At 36.9% G+C, this 18,232-nt stretch overlaps 1 protein-coding gene across 8 annotated transcripts in view; it reads right to left on the reverse strand.

The window, feature by feature from the left end:
• Positions 1 to 5,760: 5,760 nt before the first annotated feature.
• Positions 5,761 to 18,232, reverse strand: part of LOC129573751 (disheveled-associated activator of morphogenesis 1) — a 78,353-nt gene continuing 65,881 nt past the window's right edge. For all 8 annotated transcript variants that reach the window (XM_055454752.1, XM_055454705.1, XM_055454742.1 and 5 more), the window contains 12 exons: positions 17,390 to 17,668; positions 10,399 to 10,692; positions 10,059 to 10,307; positions 9,559 to 9,978; positions 9,304 to 9,481; positions 8,601 to 9,230; positions 8,485 to 8,532; positions 8,210 to 8,415; positions 8,002 to 8,138; positions 7,749 to 7,910; positions 6,925 to 7,657; positions 5,761 to 6,823 (listed from right to left, as the gene is read on the reverse strand). In XM_055454752.1, the coding sequence (XP_055310727.1) occupies positions 6,506 to 6,823; positions 6,925 to 7,657; positions 7,749 to 7,910; positions 8,002 to 8,138; positions 8,210 to 8,415; positions 8,485 to 8,532; positions 8,601 to 9,230; positions 9,304 to 9,481; positions 9,559 to 9,978; positions 10,059 to 10,307; positions 10,399 to 10,692; positions 17,390 to 17,434 (3,420 nt within the window). In that variant the 5' untranslated portion in view covers positions 17,435 to 17,668 and the 3' untranslated portion in view covers positions 5,761 to 6,505. The remainder of the gene's footprint in view (positions 6,824 to 6,924; positions 7,658 to 7,748; positions 7,911 to 8,001; positions 8,139 to 8,209; positions 8,416 to 8,484; positions 8,533 to 8,600; positions 9,231 to 9,303; positions 9,482 to 9,558; positions 9,979 to 10,058; positions 10,308 to 10,398; positions 10,693 to 17,389; positions 17,669 to 18,232) is intronic.

The following is an 18,232-nucleotide window of genomic DNA, read 5'->3' on the forward strand; positions in this document are numbered from 1 at the left end:
AGACGAAAAATCTGGAAAACATCGAAACAGTTGACATAAATTCATATTTTGAGAAGAAAAATGAAACGAAAAAAAGGAAAAAGTTCAATTGTTTGACAGTTGAAGTTGGAAAATATGAGTTCTTTTCGAAGCTTCCAAATAATAAACTTTTTTCAGCACGCACACAGTTTTCAACATGAAAAACGGAATTGAATTTAAGAGAAAAAGAATCAAAATGTGGAGCTTTGAACAATTGACAAATAGACTAATAAACGTGGTAATTATCTTATCCTATATTATTTATCATTGTTTTTGTTTTTAGAATCCAAAACTCATTTAGCAAAACAGCCTAAAAATATGTAGCCACTTCCACCGAAACAATTGAAAGGTTTCACTACCTGATTTAAAACACCATCGCTGTTGTTAAGTAACGTGTGTGTATGATAAATTGTCGCTTATTGTCGCCAGCTACAATCAACGGCTATATTCAATTTGAATCGATCGATCATTTTGTCATTCTTATTTTCATGAAACTGATATGACTCCGCAATTGTTTGAGATAGGCACATCTTGCTGAAAATGAAATAAATTGTTTTCATTATGGTTAACATCGGTTAGTTAGCAATTGGTGTCTAAAATCTTCGTATACTTGCACTTGCGCTCTGGATTGGTTTAAAAATGTTCACGACCCTATTAGCATTGGTACTGTTGGCTAGTCCGCTTTCCGCTGCTTCATGGCAATCGAACAAGTTTGAAATCACACCAAGAATGAGAACTGAACTCTTTGTACGCTTATCGGGTATGGTGCAGGTGCATTTAAAGGTGATAGTGGTGGAGCCCTAGTCATTGATAATAAGATTGTCGGCATTTTGTCATGGGGTGTTACTAATGTTAAACAGACTGGATCAATTTACAAGAGTTTCCAAACATGTGTTTTAAGATTGCTGAGCATCTCAGCATTTCGTAAGGCACGGATATATGCGAGCATATCGACGACGCATACAGTGGCGTGCGTTGCTACGCGCAGCCGCAACGACTCGACCGGAATGTGTATGTTGTTGCTGCGTGCAGCCACATCAACTGAACACACTTCGGTCGAGTCGTTGCGGCTGCACGTAGCAACACACGCCACTGTATTATACAGTATGCGTCGTCGATAGGCTCGGATATATCCATGCCTTACGAAATGCTGAGATGCTCAGCAATCTTAAAACACATGTTTGAGAGTTTCAGAGTTTACAGGATGGATCGAGGAGAAGACGGGCTTAAAAGCCATATAATTGGTGTTAGCGGAAATGTCTACCGATCAACTGGCGATGTATGCACAATAAAATATTTCAAAAAATCAACTTTTCCAAATAAAATTCAGAGACGAAATCAACTATTTTTCTATTGATTTAAAAAAACCGAATCGATCGATATCAATAATTACTATTATAATAATAAATAACTCAAAATCGGACAGTTCGGTTACGTTGAAATCAGTGTTTAAATGTTGATAACATTGAATGCACTTCTTCATTGATCTCCGTTCCAAGTTGTTGACGAAACAAAAGCTCAAGATCAGCGAGACGTGTAATCACATTCATATTTGGAAAATACAAATTGAGCGCAGGACCGGTGAGTGTTGGAACGATGTTTCGGAGAATTATCCCATCGGAAGATCCACGTATACAAACAAATCAATTTCCAATATTCATCTGGAGACAAATATTTATCGTCATTCGCAAGTCCATTGAATTGTCGATAGTTCAGCCACTTCTGGAGGTATATGAACTCCGGTTCAATTCCATTCATGTTTAACATAACCAAAGGGCGATTTTGACCTAGAATAGTAAATTGAAGTCCAATCAAACGACGGCGAAATGTTGATTTTAGACAAGTTTTGACAGCAAAAAACGTAGAACTCCAGTTCAAATAAATTACATGAAAATCCAACTTTCGACTTTCTAGCCAATCAAGTCAACAAGCCGAAATCACAATCGATTATGCGTAATCTAAAGAATTTGTTGTAAATTTAATCATGAAACTGCTTACAGATTAGAATTTCCAATACGATGATATTTTAATGTTAATGCTTATCGTTTAAAATTAAATCCAGCAAATCAAACTACAACATTCAATTTTATTCCTGATTATATATCCTAGTTTCTTTGTAACCTGCCTACTTTATTAAACTGGATTTTTATGGTTATAGCCAAGTGATATTTTCTGTAAGCAATTGTTCAATATATATGACAGTTCCATCGTCGATTTAATACAATGACTGTGTCCGCTACATAGTCATCAATTAAAATTATGTTCAAAAAGTGAAGTATTCATCTGGGACCACCTTGCGCGTGTATGCGTTTTCAGTGTTGCTACACCATTCAAACCATTCAAAACATTTTTTACATTTTAGCATATCTTTGATTTCGATTATCCTCAGTTTGGTCTAAAATCACCGTAGAAACTGGTCTTAAGAAGTTGCATACCTTGTTGAAATCGTTTTGAGCAACTTGAACTTTCAAATATATAAATACAAATTCTGACCTCGTCGCATTAAATTTATCATGAGCCATATTTTGTCGTCTCTTCTTAGATAAATTAAATTAAAGCGCAATATTCATCCAGTTGCATATGATTGGGAACAGCTTGACAGCCTTCGAATTGTTGATTGTTAAGCCACTTCTGAAGATAAACTAATTCGGGATCGTTGGTTTCAATGGAAGCTAATCATTCTGATGAAAGTGTCAAAACCGTCGCATTTTTTGCATTAAATGGCTCAAGCCATTGAAAATATTTCAGTTAATTTAAATTACATTCTCGTTATAAATAAATTATTTTTTCGTCAATTCATCAAATATTACGAAAGCAAAAATCACAAACCACCAACAACAGTATTCATTTGAACAATTGCAATGAACCGATAACCATTGGAAAAATCATAGGTGTTAATTTTTGTAATAATTATTCGTTTTTTTATTCACTTATTACTTTTGTCATATTTATTCATTTATTCGTTATTCGTTCTTATTCGCGAATAAGAACGAATAATTATTCATTTATTCGTGAATAAGTTGTAATAGTTATTACTTCTTACAACTTCTTTTTCAATTTTCATTCGTTTTCTTATTCGTTTCTTATTCACTTCTTATTCGTTTCATATATTATTCAATTTTTATTACATTTCTTTTCGTTTCTTGCATGAATAAATGAATAATTATTCGTTCTTATTCGCGAGTAAGAACGAATAACGAATAAATGAATAATCACATAAAATGAATAAGTAATAAAATCTTTTATAACTTATTATTTATTCGTTACACCTATGGGAAAAATGTTTGCGTTCAGTTGATTAAAAAATCATTTGCAAAATTAGCTCTGTGTTGTTATCGATTGGCGTTGCTATTGGTCCAGTTCAGCGTATAACGTTACACGATACGATAAAAATATTCATGAGCTTTTTTTCAAATTGATTGGTTTTTCCGATATACTCACATCTTTCGCACGAGCTAACTTCTCAAGTTTTCTGCAATATCTGAAATTGAAATAATATTTCCAACAATTCTTCTTTTCGATTTAAAACCAAACATTTTTATTGACTAAAAGAATACAACTTCACTTAAATCGAAGCGATTCCTATCATGATTTATATAAGTTTAGTTCCGTGCAAATCATTCTATGAATTTGACTTTATTCTTTTGCATGCATTTTGCTCGATTTGTTACTAATGATTCTGATTGTCATTCTCGGAGCTAAGCATTCGAACTAAGCATGCAGCGTATCTGGTGAGTTCTTTTAGCCTATTAAACTCTAATCCTGATTTAAGAAAATGGTCGCGATACTTGTCATGAACGGTGGCCAGGATTATCCCAATCAGCCAATTCTCAGTCATGTCAGACTTGTTGGATTCAATTCGTTGTGCAAAATATACCGTTTCATCAATGTAGTCGAGCAGGGGCTCATCAACTCGCTGTTGTCGTTTGAACAAATTTATTTTCGCTCTTAATTCTGTCTAGTGACCGAATCGAAGCCGAAGCTGTTTTTCAAGTTGCTTGAGGCTTGTCACCTTATTAACATTATTTGACCACCATGTCAACGCTCGACCAGTAAACGATACGGCAATGTACCGTAGAATGGCTTCATCCGAATCACGTCGCCAATTTTGATAAAAATCAATCAATTTGCAATATTCATCAAGGGTTAGAAAACCTCGGCCAGTGCGACACCCTTCAAATTGTCGATTGTTTAACCATTTCTGCAGGTATTCAAATTCCGGTTGGTTCAAAACCACGTCTTTTTCGAATTTCTCAGCTAATTGATCTGTCATCTCACTCAAGGATGAATGACAATTCGTTGTTTTGACTGGATTGTTCGTTGTTTTGACTGGATTGAAGAAAGAAAAAACGATTGGAACAATATAAATCCACCCGCAATCGTTCAATTACTGATTTGCAGTGAACCACTTATCAAAATCACAATAAAGTATACGAGTGTTTCAGTCGTGCAGTGTTGTAAATTTTGCCATTTTAATTACATGCGCATTTGTAAGGTTTCGTGGAAGCCGTTGATAAAACGACTAAAAAAACATACAAAAAATATACGGATTTTGATGAAAATTGACACAGACATATTTTAGGAGATAAATTTTAATATCCACCAAGTTTCAAGTCGATGCGACCTTCCAGAGCTGAGGAATTGCCGATGGAAAAAATGTAATTAAAAAAAAGTAATGATTACACGCAATGATTGCTTTTTTTTAATTACATTTTTTCCATCGGCAATTCCTCAGCTCTGGAAGGTCGCATCGACTTGAAACTTGGTGGATATTAAAATTTATCTCCTAAAATATGTCTGTGACAATTTTCATCAAAATCCGTATATTTTTTGTATGTTTTTTTAGTCGTTTTATCAACGGCTTCCACGAAACCTTACAAATTTTGTAATTGCACTTTTACAACTCTGCAGTCGTGACAGATGAAATTATTGTTATTATAAGAACTGGTGCGATATCGGTTACACATTCCACAGTTCGTGTCAGGTTCAGTCGAATCAGCAACAAAAAAAAAGAAATGTGTTTGACGTTTTCACCATCCGTATGGAACAGTTTAAATTGGCGAGTGAGTTCTCTCACGTATAGATCGCTCTGTGTGTTGGTAGAAGATGTCATCTATTACCGAAAGTTTATTCATTAAAATCGTTTCTGCACAAAAAAATCTCTTTTTATTCTTCAAAAATGCATCAAATTTCGCAAAAGACAATGCGTTATTTGAAGCCTCAAAACTTTGGTCAAAGATAAAAATCATTGAATTGCATAACTGGCGGCGTTTTGAAGCACTCAATGAATTATGTATAGCCCTATCGTAACACCGAAAGTGTGAATTTATCACAACACAGTTAAATGCACTCCGGAAAAATATGTCTCAATATCAGCGATTCAAACTCAATCAATAAGAAAAAGACGGACGTTTATTTTTGGATAAAATTTATGATGTTTATTTGATTATTCAATGAAAGCGAACATATTCTATAATGTATGTAATCTGAAAAGATGACTCTCTTTTCTTTCTAAGAATTTATGAAAAAATCCATTAAAAAAATGTGTGCTGGTGTGGCACATTCACTCTTATCAAAATGTGATTTGCATGACATTCACTGTGAGAAAGAAAGAAAACAAAATTGCCAAAGCAATTCGGAGTTGTTCGTTATTTTGGTTTTTCGTTGGAATTTAAATAAAAAGTACATCGATGGTCTTTCGTGCGTCATAAATATGAAAAAAAAAGTGATAACAACATCGCATTAGTCGAACGAAAGTAATTTTTTTTTATTAAATTTAGATCAGATTTATTTTGCTGATATCATCGATAGCGAAAAAAAAGAAACTATTTAGTTCAATATATACAAAGTAAAGAAAAACCAATTTGATGGACAAATCCATTTTTCTCGGAAACAAGTCGGTTCGTTTGAAGATTGATTACATCGCAGTGCATGAACATGACAATGAAAGAAAAAGAAAAGAAACCTAAATTTTACTACTACATCAATATATATTATGTTAAACTAAACGACTAAACTGACTTCTAATCAACCTAAAGTGGCCATGCAAATGAGAATTAATTCGAATTTACAATTACAATATATAATAATTCAATCATACAATATATTCAAAATGAAGACGCTTCTTTTTTCTTGTCTAACACATTTGTTTCTCACATTTTTGTTTGTCGCCCACAAATTTTGATTAATTTTTCTTTTTTTAAATGGACTACGATTCAATAGCGTTTCGTTCGAAATCTACAATAAGATTCAGTCATTTCTGCATTGGTGCATTTACTCGTTTTAATATCTATGAAAATTACGTGTAATATGCAATGCGTTTAAATTCCGTAACAATGTTTTCCTTCGTTCATTTATCAATTTGTTTAATGCGATTATTGCAGACGGACATTTCTACTGCACATTATCTTTTGGCTTGGTAACTTGGTCGAGTTTGGATACTTCTCAATTGCTGGGAGTAGTGCTTAAAATGCCGAGCATCGGAGTTTTAATTGTGTTTAATATTGTTCACGATACGTTCTCGGCTCTCTTCACGACTATCCCGATGTGATGACGAATGACGTGGTGGTGATGTATTGCTGCCGCTGGCATCTTTGGAATTGCCCATCCGTGTTTTGCGCGATCGTTTAAATTTCGCCATATCTTCGCCAAACACATCGCCCGTACGCAGTGCCGATATCAGATCATCGAATTCACCCTTGTTGTCGGTAGCTGCTTTTGAATCGCCTTTTTTCAATCCTAAATTCTTTGCCACAGAACTCAGCAGACCTGCCTTGTTTTTGCGTTCGATGGTACGTTTCTTGAGCTGAAAAAGAAAAAAAAAGCAACCAATTCCATTTAGTACATGTTTTAATTGAACAAACTAGTTGTCATCATTTTTAGATGAAATGAAATAAAATCCCATACCTCAGCCTCTTGTTTAGCTCGTTTCTCTTCCTCTTCTTGACGCTTACGGAAGTTTTCGTTATCATGACGCGCTTCCATGAATGATGTCAAGAATGAGTCGAAAATGCCGAAGAATTCATCGGGTTGAATGACTGAACCGTCTTCACCGAACAAGCGCACGGCGCGATCGAAGCGCGTTTTCATATCTTGGAACATATCCTCCAATTCAGCGAAACGAACCGATGCCTGTGCATGGAATTCACGCATAACTGGCAAAAAACGATCGCCTGACGGCGGTGTTCCTGCACTGCGATTGAACTCAATCTCACGGCCCACATCGACCAAACCATTTCGTAGCAGTGAAATGTCTTTGTCCATTTCAGCTAGCGACACCTTAGCTGCCTGACGGACGTGTGGAATATCCTCGTCTAATTTTAGCAAATCTTTGAATTTCCTTTCCACTTGGTCCACCAAATAATGAAGCAATGTGGTTCCCTTGGCTGAACTCGATTTTGTGTCGGCCAATCGATTGAGCGAAGCCAATCGGAAGCCAGACGCATTTCCACGAGCTCCACGGTTCATGTAGTTTCCAAGGGCCAACACCACTTCGAGCAATCGACGCAAACGTCTTGAACGTGCCACTTCACGGCTCGCTTCCATTACACTTTGGATTCGGGGCTTCAAATCATTTACTGCAATCATGAAACGCTTTTTGTAATGAAGACTGCGCAATCGTTGTTCGTAATGAGTGATTCTGTAAAGGAATCGGGAGTTTATTATTAAAAATGTTCAATAAATTCGGTTCAATTGAAGAAAACTGAATAGGTGAGCGTGACGGGTCTTACTTTGAGATTTCGTAAAGGAATCGATCGGCACGCGCCAATGAATCAATATCTTCCGAGTGTTCATCCAGTAATGCGCGCTCCTCAGCCGATGGTGTGAATTTCAACAGTTGTTCAACCATATCAATTGGCAACTGTTCATTTGTATCCATTGACAAAATCGCTCTAAAATGCAAATAAAAAAGGAAAAAAATTATTAAAACTTCGAACTTCGCGCCCTTCCATTTTCTGTGGCTAATTATAAATGGGCACGTACTTCGAGATTTCTTCGTCTGACATTTTCAATTTGCTCAATAGAATTGTGCAGTTTTGTGCACGACGTCCATCAATAACCGACAAGATTTTGGCACGTCCTTTGCCCATCAAACGTAAATCCTCGACTGAACCATCATTCTGCAAATAAAAACGTCAGTTAGAAAAAGAAAAACAGTTTTCCAAGGCTTAAGCCTTGGAGCAACACTTACTGGTACTCCATTCTTTTGGTAAGCACAGAACAGTTTGTCAATGTTCTCGAGTTCGATGTTTGTGTACAATTTGGAATCGTCCAATTCGCTCCAAATAGTACCTTGAACCTTTGCATCCGGCAGTTTTGACCAGTTGAAGCTCTTCAGTGGATTGCTCGGTTGTGGCACATTCTTTTTTATTGATTCAGTACGTGTTAAAGCTGGAGCTAATAGAGTGAAAAAAGGACAATTAAGTAACACAGAAAATGATGATTGAATTACTCTTTTCAATTTACCTGGCATGGCTGGAGCTTTTGGCACCGGTGGGGGTGGTGGTGGCATGACTGAAATTAGTGAGAAAAAAACTGCATTAAAAATCTTTCAATTCAAAAGAAGAAGTCATGACCCGTACCCAATGGTGGAGGTGGTGGTGGCGGAACAGAGCTGGCGATCGATGATTTTGGTGAGGGTGTTGCTGGTGTGGCCAAACCATTTGTGGTGCCAATTAGGCCGGAAATCTTTTGATCGTCCGGTATGTTGCCTTCAGTCACCAATCGCTCCAATCGCATGCGTTCGTGTTGTTCTTGTGCGAATTTATGTTGTAAATCTTCGATTTTCATTTCGGCATTTAATGCCCGTTGTACGGTTTGTGAATGGTTCGCACTCTCCTTTTCCAAACGTTCACGCATCCGCGCCAGACTAGTCTCTAGATCTTCTTTTTCTTGCATGCGCAAGTCAAGCTCTTGCTCTTTTTTGGCCAATTTTGATTGCATATCGAAATTCTCTTTTTCCATTTCGTCGGCTTTGGTGCGAGCCGCCACCAATTCTTCCTCTTTGACTAGCAATTGAACTATTTTTTTCACATCGATTTCGATGACACTGTGATCGGGATCTTGGATTTTCTTTTCAATCGACACATTATCGCCCGTTTTCTCATTGTCTGGATCGATGATATCACTTGTGGGTCGTTCGTTATTTTGTAAAATGATTTGTTGCACCACACGATCGAATATTAACCAGTGCTGTGTATTGGATCCGGTGACTGTGAAAAAAAGTAACCATAGAATGAGTCAAGCAATTCAAATCCATAATCAAAATGAATATCCAACACTTACATGGAAGCAAAAGCATGTGTTGAAGCAGCGACAACAAATGCCCATAAGCTGGTGAATGACTCAATTTGCGACGCAACAAATCGAACATTGCCGTTGCACTTTTCGTATCGACATGTTCGTTGCTGAATTTACGTGCAAGCTCTTTTTCATCCTCATTTCGTACCATTTCGAAGAAATCCTACAGAAAACGAGCAATTAGGTGAAATCATCCATTTTTTTTCGGTCCAAAAGGGAAGATAGTGAAGTCACACATACCAAATGCCGATCGAGAGTTTCATTTTCATGCTGTCGCAGTTTATCGATAACCGGCTGTAGGCCCAACATTAAAAATTCATAACGCAAATGCAAGCGGAATTCTAAATTCTCTTGTCCTGGTCCATAATTCAAAACGGCGTTGATAAATGACATGATTGCTGTTTTGAGATTAACATCGTCACGATAGGCGCCGGTCGATCGATCTAAGTCGTTAATGATGCTTTGAAATCGTGTCCTTTCGGCTGCATACTGTTGAAAGTGGAGCATTGCCATTAAGACTTTCTTGTGGCCGCCGGGCACCAAGCACACAGCACCCAATATTTCAAGTGCGGCAATTTTCGTTTTAATATTGTCAGCTGCTAACGATTGTGCGATGATGTTGATCGATGTCGGATGGGCGAGCACATGTGCACGGCCAGTCTGTGATGCGGAAAATCAAAACATCGGTCAAGCTACATTCATCGAGTAAATTTTGGATTTGAATTTCAATGGCAACTCACCGAATTATTCATCAATGCCTTTAAGCATTGGATCAAACTGCTATGCATCGGACTGTTTGCAACTCGAATGTCAAGCACACGCAAAATGTCCAACAGTGCGGACAAACCGTTCAATTCGACGAAACGTAGCACAAAACTATGGGCCGATGTGCGCAATGCGGTTTTTAGTGCATCCAGAAATGCCGTATGTGATTCAATTTTGAAATTGTATTCGTGGCACGGTGATTCGTCTGGGCGTGATTGAAATTGCTGTTTTCGAATAAACGAAGGGAAAAAAATTGATTAAAAAATTGTTCGCCAAAGTGGTCGCCAAAGTTCGTCGATGGTCAAATGGTCATACCTTTGCAATATCTTTCAATCGTTCGATATAGTGCTCTGGGGTGGGCGGTGAGGTTCGTGACACTTCGGTGCCGTCCGTGCTGTCGATGGGACTCTTTCGTGAACAGTAAATTTGCCACTTTTTCTGCGGTGGCAAACTAAGCATAGCCGCCTTGTTTGGAGCGGTCAAATCCAATTCTTCGACGAGTTCGGCAAATTTTGCATCGAGCTCTTCGATTGATGGCATCGGTTGGGTTGGTGTTAATGTTTGCAATGTGAATGCACCAACCACAGCAATCTCCGGCGGTTCATCATCCTGTAAATGAGCACAAGAAAAATGGTTAATTTCCACTTGAAATGACGCAAAACAAAAACAATAATAAGTCATTTGAATGTTTGTAATTTCATAATCCATCGAAATGACTCGCTTCGATTTGTAATTTAAAAAAAAGAAGAAGAAAGAAATAAAACAACTGATTAGATGGCTTGCATAATTTTTCGTTCAGGCGACAAACAGTTATCAACCAGATGATAATTTTGAGCGATTCCATTTGAGTATGGTGTGTGTGTTTTCTCTTTTAGCCACCGCGGTGGCTAATTAATAAACAGGAAAAAAATATTGAACCGCATAGTTGTCACATGCAAATCGGTGTATATTCTTCGCGGTACATCTTACATTATCACATATATATTGTTGCTCATCAAGCACACCGTGCCCCAACCAACGTAACTGTACCTTGCACGTAATTGTCTCACAGTTTAGATTAACCGTGTATCGAGCAAGACTGTGCTTCGACAAAGATCTCTGTGAAATGAGACGTCTTTCTGCCGTAGGAGCCTATTTTTGAATTGCTTTTACACGTGGATATCGAATTGAATCATTTTCTCCGGTCTTTCGTTTACGTCACACATACCTTCGATAAAAATGTATGACAAATATTTTAACAAGTTTTATAAATTAAATTTAGTAATTGAAAACCAACTGTACGTCGAATCGTGGCGTTTGATATCGATTTTTTTTAGTGATTTTTGATAAAATGTGAATGAATGAGAATCAAATCAACACAGAACGTGCACCGAAGTCTGAGGCCAAGCAAACAATGTGCAAAAATCGCTTTTACGATAACATTGTGAATCATTTTTTTCATTCATCAAATATTTTCCATTTGAGTCAACCTCAATGTAATTTTTTCAAAAATAAAAAGATTATTAATTGTAAACAAGAAAAAAACGATACATTGCATCACGCCCCCAATTCGATGGTAGTACAATCATTGTACGCAAATTAACTTTAAATGCAATGGAATAATTTGAAGAATTTCGGGTGGAATTTGCTCTCGTTTTTTTTTTAATTAAATGGATTTAATCAATTTTTTGAATAAAACATAAATGCTCGCGTAGAAAGTGTAAACAATTGCATTTAAAACAAATGCAATGTTTCCCTAGACCTGATATCTGCGTTGGTATTTGAATAGTGTGCAATGCGCATGCACTTGAATGATGAGACCCATCCAACGGAGCAATTAAAGAGTTCAACAAACGATTATTGAATACTGTTATTTGCAAATCATTAATTAAATTTGCTAAATGATTGATTTGTCTCATGTGTAATTAAATTGGCGATGTGAACGAAAACGTGTTTCGATCGATTTGGATCGATGTTGTTGTTGATGTTACGGCCAAAACATGTTTTTATAGTATTGTTTTGTATGGACAAGTAGCCGGTAATTGTTATTAAGATAATACCATCACGCTTACTTTCTACAAATGTGTGGTTTTGCCTGTCGGACTTTTGTCTCGATTAGAATCTCACCGCGATCCATTCAAATGTGGCGAATGACACGTCATTATCATAACGCAGTATTTCTTTAATTACAGATACAGATTCCATTGTCAGGTAACTTACAGATTCCATTGTTTTCAAACAATCGCAATTTGGGCAACGAATGGTCAAATCTTCGTTAGACATATACTATAACCAAAAGAAATTGTTGGCGAGTAATTTTGCGGCAATTTGTCAAATTAATTCCGTACAAATAGTTTCAATTCGATTTTCCATTCAATCATCATCATTTGATGTCTCCAAATTTTCGGTGAGAATCAACAGCCTGGCGAGCTTGAGCGGTATGTATACAAAAAAAAATGTGAAAGGCTACACAAAAGTTTTCTTTCACCAAATGAGTTCATTTCTACTTTTAAGACATTAAACAATTTTTTTAAGTCGCTTTTTTCCTTCACAATCTTTCATTTCGATGATCATGTGCGAGTGAAAATGATTTGCCAAAAATGAATTCATTTATTTTTATATCCAGCCCATTATTCCTTTATTACACTGAAGATTTGATTTGATTCAGGTTTTATTGCTCGTCCAAATGGAAATCGAAAGTCGCACACACAAAAAGACTACGCACTTGAATCAATATTATGACAGATTGCCAAAATAAACGAATCAAAAGAATGATTATCAAACAAATTTAAAGAGACGCTTTGAATAGCAGCTACAGAGGGAAAAAAAACCAAAATAACAATCGACTTCCGAAAATGCGAATTCGCAAAAGAAAACAAAAAACCAACGCAATTGAATGGCATCAACGTGCGAAATATTAAAATGGATTTGCGTGATATTTTACGGTATTTTGTGTAGTATCATGGCATTTTTGGTGGCTTCCGTAGCTCATGGAAACAGTGAAGAAAAGGAGAAAAAAAATTCAGGCACTTTATGTCATGATTATAACATCACTCAATGAATTTAGTAACTGTACTTTGTAACAGCATTTTCGGCTTTTGTCTTGCAGCCGCGATTGCTGTTTGTGTGGCGTTGCGTTTCGAAAGTGTTCTTTATGGGTCTTTGGGTTTCGCAGTAATTTGCCATATCTTGTGATTTAAGCCGCTAATTGCCGAAACATCGAATTTGTTCTGTTTCTTTATGATCACTTTTTGTTCGAGTGCTGGCCGAAGGTTTAGACGACGTTAATCCGTGAAATATGTTATTACGATCCATGAAACATGCTCGCGAAACAGATACGAATCAATGGATGAAGCGAAAAAAACATTGCGAACAAAAGCGTTGTCATTCTAAGAACGGAAAAAAAATTGTAAGCACAAGAAATCTAAAAGAAATTTAGAGGTCAATTTACGGTAATTCACACGACACAAAAATTTGTGTCGATTCACTACAAGAAAGATGATGCGACCGTATTTTGTTTTTAGAAATTCGAGGACTTTGATTTTGATTTGAAAAGATTTGGGCAAAATAGCAAATTCAATTGAGACGTCATTCAATGGCCAACACAAATTTGGCTGTTTGAATCTCGCAAACGGTGTGCGTGTGATATAGTGGACTTGAGACGAGGAAATATAGCAACAAAGAAACATAACAACTGATTTGTATCAATTTCAGCAGGTTCACTTCACGTACGGGTAATTACTGACATCGGCAAACTGATTGACGGACTGGTGAAAATTCGTGAGCGAACAATATGGCATTGAAGTGTAATTAAATGTTTTTTTTTGGCTATGACCGAAATGAAAACAAAATCACAGCCAGGCACAATTTTCTCTTCGTTTGCAATTAATGTGTTCGAATAATTTTTCGTTCGGATAGTAACCAGTTATTTTTTAATGAGATGTTTGGCATAGTGAAATTGCACTTGAGTCATTTATCGGAATGTATAATTTTGATAAAATGCCCGTTCATCGGCATCGTGGCATGGCGACGGACGACGATGGATTCGGACGATAGAGAGAATTGAGAAGAGAAAAGTGAAAATTGAATAAAGCATTTGGTTAGTTTGACAATAAATTTCAAGCGCGAGAAGTGGCGGAGGCGGCGCGGCGGTGGCGGTGGTGGCAACAACAGCAGCACCGCATAAAAGTAGTGTATCACTGCGATGCATATGCTTATGCTTACCTTACAATGTGCCAATTTTGTAAAAGTAGCCAGCCATTGACAAATCGCAGAGAATTCCATTATGTTTCCATATATACACAGATCTTAGTCCGAAGCAGTCGCACCGTGTGCGCCACGCCGTTCAACAGAGAAATTATTATTAAATTGATATTTTACTCTTGTTTTCACAAAATGATAGACGATACACACGATAACTGAAAATTACGTATTCCCGTTTCTTTCTGCAGTTTTTTTTCTTCTTGCATCTATGCCATAGAAATCGAAATGAAGAAAAATTACCGTTTATCATTTTGCATGTAATTTGCTTTTGGTACGTGTACGGTGTGTTTTGCTTACCACTGATTTTGTGATTAGAGCGCCTGATCGCGAGCTGTCGTTGTTGTTTTTATTATTAGCTTATTTTTTCTTCTTCTTCTTCGGCTCAACATCTCTATGCGGGAAATTAAATGCACGACTTTGGTCGAAAGAAATTGTTGCATGAGAGCGTAGGCATTGTAAGTTATTGATAAATGAACGGAAAAAAGGCAGTCGCAGATAAAGCGATTCCGTTTATTATTAGTTTTGTGTGTGAATCAGTGAGAGTGCAAAGACGTTTGTTGACTCAATATTCGCCGAGAGAGAGAGAGAGAGAGAGAGCTGCAAATGCAACAGAAAAAAACAACGCAATCGCAAAGTGTTCGTTATGCATATCATTTCATTGGCGCCTCATGTTTCATACGTGCAGATCTCATTTTTTTCGTGGCATTTAGACAACACGCTTTTTTTCTCTATCTCTTCAATGCGTAAATCGGAGATATGTGCATTTAGACCGGTGCATTTGTTCCGCGAGTCGGCTCCGGCCGGTGTTGGCACACTGCATAAGCAACGTGTGCAAAATGAATGGACACTTCAGTTGGCGCACAAGTGTGTATTAAAAAGCAACGTGTATTATTATTGTTGTTTCCTGACACTTTTTACATTTATTCAATTGCATTTATAGCCTGCGACTATGATCCATCGAACACATTCGCAGAATTGATCGTTAAAACTCCAAAGTGTCACGTTAAATCTCATATTAAAGTCAGTTTTCTTTTCCGATTAAAAGGTTTTTTTTCTAATCATTGGCTCGTTTTGCATTCGGTTTGATGGAAATTTGAAAGACATTTTATTAAAATTGCTTACTCGGTGCGCTTTACTAAAGTGAAAATTCTGGAATTTACATTTGGCATCAATTAAATATGACATTTTTTATTTGGTTTTTTATTGGATTTCTTTCATCCGACGCCATTTGAAATGACAACGATTTTTGTTGTGCGGTGCAACGGAAAGGAAAAGTTGTGGCTTGTAGGTGGGCTGTTGTTGTTTGTTGCAATAGAAAGTGGCTAAATTGAATAGTAAAAGTGATTCAAACAGTACCATATTTCACCCGTTGGCCAATAAACAAGAGAAAATGTGGAAGCAACCAAATATTCATGTCATGTTTCACGGTATTTTGACAGTTATCAGCCCGCACCAAATATGACCATTCTATTCTTTTACCGGAGTTATGGATTCATAATCGGTTTTCATTTTATTGACCATCATAAAATCCAATAAAATTGAATCACCGTAAACAATAATAAAAAAAATGCGAGTAAAAGTCATTGGCTAACACATTTATGAGCGTTTGGCCATAATTCAATTCACGGTGGCCGTATGCCGTACGTAGAAGTACGTACTTCTAGCAGTAGCGGTAGTAGCAACACAACGACCTTCAGAGCATAAATTGAAATCCTTTTTTCACACTTACACACTTCGCCCTTAATTATTTTTCGTCCATTCTAACTGCTGAAAATTTTATGTTCACTGTAATTTGAATGTGTTTTTTTCTGCCCACTTTGAAATCGATTTGAATGCAATGCAACTACCCAGTTTTACAATGTCTCGAGGCTATTGGCGGAACATATACACACGATGGGCTGTTACAAAATCTGAAAAATTGCTGACATTTGTTCGACGTATTTATAGTTAATAATTTTTCAAACGAGCCATTTTCTGTCTCGTGCCTGCATTTTACTTTTCCTCTTCGTCCATTTCAATTAACCTGTTCGATCATACCGAAGTGATTGCGATCGATTGGTAGAGCCAAAGAAGAAGGAAAAAAACCGATCATTTTTCGAAATGCACCAAAGAAAAATGATCTTTATTAATTTCTGTATAATTTGTTTGACAGAGAGTTTGCGTGTCTGGATTGTAGTGTGCTCTCGATTTATGTGTCGCATCGTCGCCACGTGATACGCCGAGTATGCGTGTTTGAGTGTATGTTGTCAAGGAGAAAAGGTACATTCAGACACACACACACACACTCGGTTTGGCCAGAACTCATCAAGCATCCAAACACAAAATCTGGTTTTGAAAGCACGATGGACTGGGCGAAAAATAATACGAAATTACTTTCACTCGCATGGCATACAGCGACAAACAAAAACAACCAGTTCCATTGCAATTAATACGCAGCATGAATTGCAATTATTATTTTATATATAGACTTTTTCGTTGTTGTGTTGTTGTTGTATTCCGTTTTATTTATGTATCGATCGAGAGATGTATTGAAATTGTAGCAGAGCATTTTTTCTCGCTTCGAGGGCCCGAACCATTTCATTTTATTTTGCAATCGACAAACGATCAAACTATTTCAGACACGCATAAATTTCCGTGCCATACAATTTCGTGGTAAAATGCACAGTTCGTGTTATTGGTGCTGTTGATGCTGACATATTTGTTCCAATATCCGAACGATGATAAATTGAATTTAGCCACAATAATATCGCTCTTCCGACATCTCGATTATTTTTCACTTGTGCTCAATTCAAATGGCTACACTCGATTTGAATCATGCACGAAACAACGGTATATGAGTTTCGATCGATACCACAAACGGATATTACTGATCAATATTAATACAGTTTGGAGTCGAAGACTATTTGATTCGAAGGAGAACAACATTCATTCACTCTAACTTTGTCATTGAACTTGATATTCGTTGATTAACTGAATTGTGTTGTCTTATTTCCGATAAAAATCCACCTCAATCAAACCTTTGCAATTGACTCTATTTTTCAAAGAAAAATCATTTGTATCTCACCTGAAGGCAGCCGCACAGGCCGCGACGACCTCTAAAACCAGGCATCTTTTTACGTTGCTGTTGTTCTCGGTAGAAACGATGTAATGGCGTTAAATTTGGTGCAAATTGATCCTTTTGATTGCCATATAAATCACCATTGATTATATTGTTGTTGTTGGTGTTATTGTCGTCATCAGTGCGTTGCGCGTCCGATTTTTCGTCCGAGAAGCTTAAGCAATAGCCCAAATACGGTAAATGTGATCGGAGTGCTTCTAAACTGACGGGGCAACTTGGGAGACCCTATGAATGGAAAAAAAAGAAGAAATTCAATAAGCTGAGTGGGAAATGAGCACTTAATACTTTTTTCCTGAGTTTTTTTTTCATACAAATATGTGTCGATACAAAAAAAGTCGAGTATCGAACAACAATCTTTTCCCAAGACTTTCCTTTGTGTGATTAAAAATATGAAGCGGTGCAATAATTAGCTAAAATCAGAGATTTTCTCGAAAGTGCATTGTTTCCGCCTCATATTACATGCAACAAATGTGTGCACGTCCGATAGTGTGAAAATAACCATTTCACTTGGTCATTTTGATAATCTCTGGTGCTAAATTGGCCGAACCGTTCGGTTCCGAAGAATTTTCTCGCTGCCACAATGTAATGAAACCATAAATATGCTGTTCGACAGCAAACGCAGCAAGAAAAAAAAAAACGACAAGAAATGGGTGAACCGCTTCGATTATGAGTTCATACGCACTTTCGCATTGCCCGGCAGAGTCAAACAAGAAAGAAAGATGGAATAAAAACAGCACAGTATTTTTTTCCCCTTTAATGTGTTGTTGTCAGGTGATTATAAAAAATGCC

Source organism: Sitodiplosis mosellana, unplaced genomic scaffold (genome assembly GCF_009176505.1).
Source record: "Sitodiplosis mosellana isolate CC-2019 unplaced genomic scaffold, AAFC_SMos_1.0 Smas_scaffold_1, whole genome shotgun sequence".
Classification (NCBI taxonomy): Eukaryota; Metazoa; Arthropoda; class Insecta; order Diptera; family Cecidomyiidae; genus Sitodiplosis; species Sitodiplosis mosellana.